Source organism: Sminthopsis crassicaudata, chromosome 3, assembly GCF_048593235.1.
Source record: "Sminthopsis crassicaudata isolate SCR6 chromosome 3, ASM4859323v1, whole genome shotgun sequence".
Classification (NCBI taxonomy): Eukaryota; Metazoa; Chordata; class Mammalia; order Dasyuromorphia; family Dasyuridae; genus Sminthopsis; species Sminthopsis crassicaudata.
The window spans coordinates 582,302,946-582,312,601 of NC_133619.1; the positions used below are offsets into that span (position 1 = coordinate 582,302,946).

The following is a 9,656-nucleotide window of genomic DNA, read 5'->3' on the forward strand; positions in this document are numbered from 1 at the left end:
TGCCCCTTCAAGGAACTTTTAAAAGTGTTATCTAACACTATAATTATAAAGTGTCATTCTGTGGAATTCAGCTTTTCTTATACTTCAGCTGTCATAACCATACCCTGCCACTGGAAAAAAAAAACATAGCTTCCAAATCCTAGAAGACAAAAATTTAGAAGACTAAAAATTTCAAATAAGCCAAAGGACAGTGGAAAGTTACAGGTTAGGCAAAGAAGCATTGTGAAGTGGACATAGTGCTAGACTTTGAGAAGAAAGATCTGCATTCAACTCTGGCCTTAAATACACATTAGTTTTAACAGTAGGGATTCACAACCTTTGCCTCAGTTTTCTCATCTGTAGAATGGGATAATATCACTTATCAGGGTTATCATCAAACGAGATAGTATTTTTTTCCTCTGAGGCAATTGGAGTTAAATGACTTGCTAGGAAGTGTTAAGTGTCTGAGACAAGATTTGAACTCAGGTCCTCCTAACTTCAGGGCTGATACACTATCCACTGTCACCTTGCTACCTCTAAGATAGTATTTTTGAAGCATTCTGTAGGCCTTAAACACTGCATAAATGCAAGCTACAATAATTATTATGGATAGATTAAAATATATTGTTTGAGAAAAAAAAAGTAATATTAGACATTACTGGGGACCAGTAGGCTCAGAAAAGAAGAAATTTGCTTATATGGTAAAAATGAGAGACAAAAGTTATGGACCTCTTAAACTCTCCATTGATAGCTCCCAAATATTAAAAGACTTCATTGACATAGATAAAATTACATGAAACTGAAAGGCTTCTGTAAATGCAAAATTAATACATCAAAATAAGAAAAGAAATAATAAAATAATCAAAAATATATAGTTTGTATGTAATTTCTATCTTAAGAGCTTACTATGCAAGATATAGAAATAACCAATAAATAAGTAAACCTTTTCTCCAATAAATTGTCAAATGATAAATAATTCTCAAAAGAATTGCAAAGCACAACTATACAAAATGAATGCTTCAATTCATGAATAATTCGAGAAATGCAAATCAAAACAACCTTGAGGATTCACATCACAATCTATAAATTGTCAAAGATGATAAAATATAACAAGTTGGAGAAATTGTGAAATGACTGACATTCTGATATATTGTTGCTGAAGTTATGAAATTGTATAACCATTTCAGATAACAATTTGGAAATTTGAAATTATGTAAATAGACTAAAATGGCAATACCACCTTTGAACCAGACCACATTATTGGATTTATTCTCCAAGAAAGCCATAATTAGCAATATTTATTATAGCATTTTTTTGTGATAACAAAGAATTGGAAACAAAGTTAATTACCATTGATGGGGAATAGTTAAGAAAATTATAATACATGAATATAATGAAATATCACTGCTATAAGAAATGATATATGTGATGACTATAGAGAAGCACAGAAACCTCTATGTAAATTAATGCAAAGTGAACTAAGCAGTCAAGAAAAGAATGTACATAGTAACTACCCTATTATAAATAGAAAACAACAAAAACAACCACCTAGACACACACAGCAAATCTAAAATGAATATAATAAAATTATAAAGATCAAGCGTAACTCAAATGAAAAGATTTGAGAATATAGTTCCAACTTCCAAATCCCCTTCTTCCCTCAACTCCTCTGGAGGTGTGAGATCCACAGGTGCATCACATCTGTTTTTATACTTTTTCAATGAAATGATTAGTTGTGTTGATATTGTTTTCAATATCATTGAAAACATACTTTTAAGTACTTGGGATGACTTTCCATCCCAAGAGGAAGTGTAAGGGGAAGAATAAGTAAGATAAAATTCAAGAAACAGAAGACATTAAAAATAAATAATAAAAATAAAAAATATATAAAATTGTAAAAGATTAAATAAAGAATAGGCTGAAGAGGTGAAGACATCTTTCTAGCTAGCTTCGAGAATATACTAGGTGATTTTTTTTTTTTTTTAAATCAGGTTTTCTATCAACTGGATTCTTTTCAAGAATGAGTTTCATCAGATAACTACTACACCTTAGATTAAGTGATTTTATGAGAAGGCTTATTATATTAAATCCTATTTTTTTTTTCTATAATTCATTCTCATCTCCCACAGTGAGATGGTGTGACAAAGACTGTAAGGAGGAAAAGCATGAGGATGGGATCCTATGAAGAGAGTAGGCAGAAGAAAGATCTATTAAAAGGCTTTTCTTGGGGATCTGTATCATAACCATAATGTTGTGTTTTGTTCAGTAGTTGATAGTTGGGCAATACTAGTCAGACAACTCTGGAAACTAGCATAGATTTTTATGTCTGATTCAGCTTAGGAAGCCCATGAGACTTGAAGGTGATCTTCCAGCAGGGAATTAGAATCTTTATAAAGTCTCTCATTGGGAAGCAGTCTAAGTTATTCAAAGAGAAAGAATACAGGGAGTCAAAGCTTCTTGTCAGCTCAGTTTGTTCCAGCATTGGCAAAATCTCTTATCCAGAGTATAGTGACCAACCAAGACAGGTAGGAAGACATCTCCCTAGACCAATAAATCTAGTCCAACTGTCTCATTTTATGAATGAGAAAAATAAGGGACACCTTGGGAAAATAGCCTAAACTTTGGTAATATAGTAAATGGCAGAGCTAGGATTTCTGACACCAGAACAATTGTCCTTTTTGGATTCACTTTCCTTATCTATAAAATTAAATGGGTGGACTAGGTGGTCTCTCATGAGAATTATGAGTAAAAAGTAAACATATAAATAACATCATTCCAGGTAACTGAAAGAGACCTGAGATCTGGGATTCAGAGTTATAGACTAGTAGCAGCAAAGGCCTTTTCCTTGAAACTAAATTTTTTTATACTCAAACCCACCTCATACCTTCTGTCATCAACACAGGTTGTTTGTTTATGTCAGAGAAACATTTTCTCTATCCTAGATGTACATAGGTTTCCCTCTCTTCTTCAGACTCTCCTGCCAGACAAGCATCTGACCATATCAGAAGTTAGAGAGATTGGAGAACAGAAAAAGAAAATTATTTTTCTTTTTATAAGAGGTCAGATGGCCCATAGTGAGTCAAAGGCAGAGAAACTTTGAAGTGAAAGGAAAAATTTCACATTTAAATTTAAAGAAGGAATTAAATTTAAGTAATTATCTCAAAACAATAATAACTTTAAAATGGTAGCACAACCTGAGGAACAATTTTCATTAAACCATTCAATTTCTCTTTTTATCATTTCTTTCAAGATTTGGGGCATCTTAACCTTTTTTTTTTTTTTTTTTTTTTTTTTTTTTTTTTTTTAGTTTCTTGAACCACTTTGGCTACACAGTAAAGTTTATGGATACATCAGGATAATCATTTTTAATACATAAAATAACATATAGGATAACAAATATCTAATATTTATTCTAATTTAATCTAATATTTAATTTAATAAAAATATAACAAAAATAATAATAGCTTACATTTATAAAGCATCAACTATGTGACAAGCATTGGGCTAAGACTTGATAATTATCTCATTTGATTTTCACCAAAAAAATCTTGGGAGGTAGATATTATTATCTCCATTATTGATAAGGAAACTGAGGCAAGCAGAGATTAATTTACTTTCCCAGGTACATGCAACTAATAATTATTTGAAACTGAATTTGAACTTAGATCTTTCTGATTCAAAGGAAATAAATTATATTGAAATATAGTTTTCAAAAGATATATATTTTTAAAAGTTCGGGAATCATAGATTAAAGGTGATTGCAAGTGGTTTTCTTTTCACCTACTTAAAGATCAATCAGTAAATTCAATCAATAAATATAAGCTCCTATTAATGTATAATCAAGAAAGAGACAACATATAAATTATGTACAAATAAGCTGCACACCAGATAATCTGGGTATAATCAACAAAGAGAAGACATTAGAATGAAGGGAAATAACAAAGACTTCCTGTATGAGATATGACTTTTATCATACCTGGAACTTAAAGGCAGTCTAGAAAGTCTGGATTAAAAAAAAAAAAAAAAAAAAAGTCCCTCAGGTATTAGGAACAGCCATTAAAAATGCTCTGTCAGGAAATATGTGTCTTGTTCTAGGAAAAGCAAGGAGGCTAGTGTTGCTGAATCTCAGAATATATGGTGAGCAGGGATTTAAAGTGTAAGAAAACTAAAATGGGAGGAAGGAGTGAGAAAGATTACAAAAGACCTTGAATGCCTAAAAGAATATTTTATAATTGATCCTGTGATTAGTAGGAAGATGTAATGATGTCATTTTGGTCCTTTTCAAGTACAAAGGACAACAACCATACCAGGTTTTATTGAGGAATGAAGGGTGTGTGGAATAAGGGGGTGAGGGAGTGATTACATTTTCAGATTTGCGCTTTAGGAAGATCACTTTGAGGACTAAATTTAGGTACTACTAGATTCTGGCAAAGAAACAAACTAGTAGATTAATGTAGTAGTCAAGGAAAAAAGAAATGAGGGCCCATTCCAGGTTCTACAAGTGTTAGAGAAACACATAAAGATGATGTTAGAAAAATAAAATTGATAGATCTTGTCAAAAGTTTGGATTTGAGGAGTGAGAAAGAGAAGTTAAAAATTATCAGCCTCTCTTGCCTGTCTGGGAGACTGGGAAAAATGAAGATAACTTCAATAGTAATGGGAAACTTAGAAAGGAGGGGAAGTTAGAAAGGTAGAAAGCTTGAGGAGAAAAACAATTAATTCTATTTTGGATCATTTTGACTTGAAGATATCTTGAGGACAACCAATTCAGCGAGATAGGAAGTTGAAGATGCAAGATGAGGTCTGAAAAAAGTTTAGAACTGGCTAAGTAGAATTAAAAATCATCAATGAAGAAATGATAACTGAATTCAGGTAGCTAATGATATTATTAAGTGAAATGGTATAGAAGGAAAGGAGAATAAGGATTCTAATGGAGCTTATGAGAGACTATAATTAGTAGACATGATCTGAAGGTGGATTCAGCAAGAATCCAGGAAAAAGCAGCAGTACAAAAACCTGGAGAGAAATAATGTCAGGAATAAGAGATTGATGGACAGTGTTAAAGGATACAAAAAGGTTAGAAAGGGAAAAAAAAATTAAAAGATTGTTAGATTGATAACTTTGGAGAGGGTAGGTTGCTGTTGAATGATGACATTTGAAGACAGATTATATAGACTGAAGAAGAAAGAAAATAAATACCTCTATTATAGACAGGCTTCTGAGTAATTTAGTCATTAAAGAAAGGAGAGACATAAGATGATAATTAAGTAGGTTGGATTTTATCCAGTGAGGGTTTTTTTGGTTTGAGGGAGGCCTTTTTTGTTGAGGGTAATGAGGAAGATATGCTCATTGTAGGTAATAGAGAAAGAGAGAATGGATAGGAAAAGAGTGAAGATAACTGAGTGAGTGGGAATCATTGAGTGTACATTGTCCTATAGAAGAAAGGATATAATAGAAGTAGTTCTTGAGAAAATTAAGAAATTGTGAAGTTAACAACAATGAGATGAACCAAATCAGTTCCATTTGTTCAATAATGAAGAGAACCAGCTACACCCAGTGAAAGAACTCTGGGAAATGAGTGAGAACTATAACATAGCATTTTTACTATTTTTGTCCACTTGCATCCTTCTCAAGTTAATTTTACCTTATTTCTAAGTCCAATTTTTCTTGTGCAGCAAAATAACTGTATGGAAAAGTATACATATATTGTATTTAACATATACCTTAACATATTTCACATGTATTGGTCTACCTGCCATCTGGGGAAGGGGTGGGGTTGAAACAGAAGCTTTTGCAAGGGTAAATGCTGAAAAATTATCCATGCATATATCTTGTAAATAAAAAGTTATTTTATATATATATATATATATATATATATATATATATATATATATATATATAACTTTATATATATATATATACAAAAAATTTAAAAAAATAAAATTTTTCTATGTGCAAAAAAAAAAGAAATTGTAAAGTTAGGATATTTAGAGGAAATAGCTATACATATATTTTGAAGTCATCTAGTATGAAGGTAATAGTTTAAATCCCATTTTTCTCACTTCTAAGACTCAAAGGTTCTTAACCTTTTTTTTAATTTTTTTTTTTTTTTATCTTGGACCCCATTTCAATCTGGTGAAAACTTCTGGGACTTTTTTCAGAATGCTGTTTTTAAACACATAGTAAAAACTAGAGGATGGCAAAAGAAACTAAATATATTGAAATCAACTTACCATAATATTTAAAAAAGATCACAAACTCCAGGTAAAGAGTATCTCCAAATATTCTCCTTTCCATCTAGTCAAAAGTGAATTTGAGATACTTAATTAATTGAAGTAATACGTTTTCTTTCTTGTTTTCTTCTTCCTTCAACAATTGCCCTGACTACACCAGCAAAGGTTTCTATCTGAGTTCATACACAGTCTGAGGAGTGTTAGGTATTTCATAACAATGAAATGACAAAATATTATTATCTAACATTTTTCAGAATTGATAAAGAAAGACAGATTGAGATGCAATTAAGTACTTTAGAACTAAAGTAATGTTGCCATATAGAATTTAACTTAGAAGGTGTGTGTGTATTATACTCAGTATTTTTCCTAGAACATCAAAGGTAATTTAACCAGGAAGGACTTAAATACTTGAGGCAGGCTTAGGTTAAACAATGGAACAATGAGGTAGACATTTAAGGAAAAATAATAACTTGGTTGGAGAGACTGATATAATAGCTAGTGCGACCTATGGTGAATAACACAGAAATAACTGAAAGAATGGATGAATCACTACATCCCAAACAGCCAATGAATGTTGAGATAAATGATCATCTTAACTGTGAATGACTTATTCTCTGCAGGACAATGATCCAAAATAATTCCAAAAGGAATTGGAATATTCCAATTATAATGAAAAATGATTATCCACCTTCATAGAAAGAATTGATGGAGTCTACATGTAGATTGAAATATACATCTTTTTAAAAAGTTTATTTTTCTTGTTTATTTGGGGGGTATTTTTGGTCTGTGTTTTCTTTTATAACATGACTAATATGGAAATATTTTGCATAACTGAATCTGTATAATCTATCTCAAACTTCTTTGTTCTCAATGAGTGGGGGAAGAGAAGGAAGAAGGTAAAGAATCTGAAACTCAAAATTTAAAAAAAATTGTTAAAAATTGTTTTTTCATGTAGTTGGAAAAAATAAATTTTAAAAATGCTCATTTTAACCTAGTATTGGGAGATGAAGGGAAAATAAGGGGGAAAGAATTTCAGGGATCCAAAGTCTTTGCATTTATTACATGCTTTCATTGACTCAGTAAATATTTAGTAAGCACATACTATATGTCAGGCGCTGTACTAAATGCTGGAGGCAAAAGACTTATATAGAATAAATAGGAAACAATTAACAAAAAGAATTATGAGGGTTTGAAGAATACTTCCTGTATGTGGTAGAATTTTAGATGGGACTTAAAAGAAGCCAGGGAAGTTAATATTACTCATGGATACTACAGTTTGATTATCACAACAATCATTTGAGGTAATGCTATTATATTATATTATATTATATTATATTATATTATATATTATATTATATTATATTATATTATATTATATTATATTATATTATATATTATATTATATTATATTATATTATATTATATTATATTATATTATATTATATTATATTATATTATATTATATAGATGAAAAAATAGGCCAAGAGATAATGTTGCTTGTTTAGATAAGTGTTATTCGCACAGCTAAGAAATGTCTGAAACAAGTTGTAATCCAAAGTCTTCACTTCAAACTCTAACAGTCTTTTTACTGTATCAGCCTTCTTGCTATCATTCAGACGATCATGAACTTTGAGCTGGAAGGATGCTCAAGAGTTCATTTAGTTCAATCCTTTTAAGTTATAAATGAGGAACCTGAAATTCAAGGAGGCAAATTTCCCTGGTGAGATCACAGAAGTGGTAAGAATCATATTCTGAATTTTGGATTCCTGAAATCAGACTTAGTCAGAAAGATTTGAACTGAGTTCAAATTTGACTTGAGATCCTTCCTAGCTGTATGACACTGGGAAGGTATTTAATCTTGTTTGTTTCAGTTTCTTCATCTATACAATGAGTTTTGCCGAGAAAACTCCAAATGAGGTCATGAAGAGTTGAATGCAACTAAAAACTGAATGAAAAACAACTCCTAACACTAGATTCAGTGTTCTTTGTACATGTTCCACATACAATAGACTGATGAATTAATGCTTATTTTGACATGTTATCTGAGCTAAAGGCATAGTGCTTTATTTACAGGATCACCTAGCTTCCTTATTTTCATATAATCCCTTCTAAAATGTTATATAAGACTCTTGTTTTCTGTCATTATATTATAATGTCAATATGTCAAAACTTTTTTACATCACCCTTTGTCTCTCGAAGACTTACACTAATATTTGGTCAAAAGAAATAGAATTCTGACCTGAAAAGTCCAGATCATTTAAAATGACAACCTAAATAAGACATTCTGTGCATCCTAGATGTGATAATTTATTGTTTTAGAATCTCTAGATTTTGAGGAATTTGTACTAATATATAATCTAAACCTCTAAAGAGATAATTTAAGTATACTTTAGTTAATAAACACAAAAGATCCTTTCTTAGCAATTGATATTGTAATTTCTTTTGCACTCAGGGCAGGCCAAGTTTTTCCCCTCATGAGTCATATGCAAGCATATAATGATGTCATCAAACAGCAATGATACCATGGACCCTGTTTTCCTTTTGAAGGGTTTCCCAGGACTTGAGTCAGTGCACACCTGGCTCTCTATCCCCTTCTGTCTTGCTTACCTAGTGGCTTTTGGAGGGAATGTTACCATCTTGGCTGTCATCTGGACAGAGCCCTCTCTACACCAGCCCATGTATTACTTCCTGTCCATTCTGGCTTTGACTGACTTGGGCATGTCATTGTCTACACTGCCTACCATGCTTGGAGTTCTATGGCAGAATATACAGGAGATCCATGCAAGTGCCTGCTATACCCAGCTCTTTTTCATCCATACCTTCACCTTCTTAGAGTCTTCAGTGCTGCTGGCCATGGCCTTTGACCGTTTTGTCGCCATCTGCTTCCCACTCCACTATTCTACTATCCTCACCAATGGTGTCATTGTCAAAATTGCCCTGGCTTGCTTGGTGAGGAGTATGGGGGTTGTCTTGCCGACACCTCTGCTCCTGCAACGGTATCACTACTGTCGAGCCAACACCCTCTCCCATGCCTTCTGTCTCCACCAGGATGTACTGAAGCTGTCCTGCTCAGATGCTAGGGTCAACAGCATATATGGACTATGCGTGGTTATTGTCACCCTGGGCATAGACTCGGTCTTCATCCTAATCTCCTATCTTCTCATATTTTGGGCTGTGCTGGGCATTGCATCCCATGAAGAGCGTCTTAAGGCACTCAACACCTGTGTGTCCCATGTTTGTGTGGTGCTTATTTTCTTTGTACCTGTAATTGGTGTTTCTATGGTGCACCGCTTTGGGAAGCACCTATCACCCATCATACACATTGTTATGGCTGATGTCTACTTACTTCTTCCACCTGTACTAAACCCAGTTGTCTACAGTGTCAGAACCAAGCAGATCCGTGCAGGGATCATCCGCAAATTCAGGACAAGGAAGCTATTTTAG

At 32.5% G+C, this 9,656-nt stretch overlaps 1 protein-coding gene across 1 annotated transcript; it reads left to right on the forward strand.

Moving 5' to 3' along the window:
- Positions 1–8,708: 8,708 nt before the first annotated feature.
- On the forward strand, positions 8,709–9,656 carry LOC141559877 (olfactory receptor 51L1-like). Its single transcript, XM_074297532.1, has one exon. It carries the CDS (start codon positions 8,709–8,711, stop codon positions 9,654–9,656), a length of 948 nt encoding a protein of 315 aa, XP_074153633.1.

Excerpts from the sequence above, each read along its gene's own strand:
- LOC141559877 (XM_074297532.1), top strand. The coding sequence starts at position 8,709 with ATGATGTCATCAAACAGCAATGATACCATGGACCCTGTTTTCCTTTTG.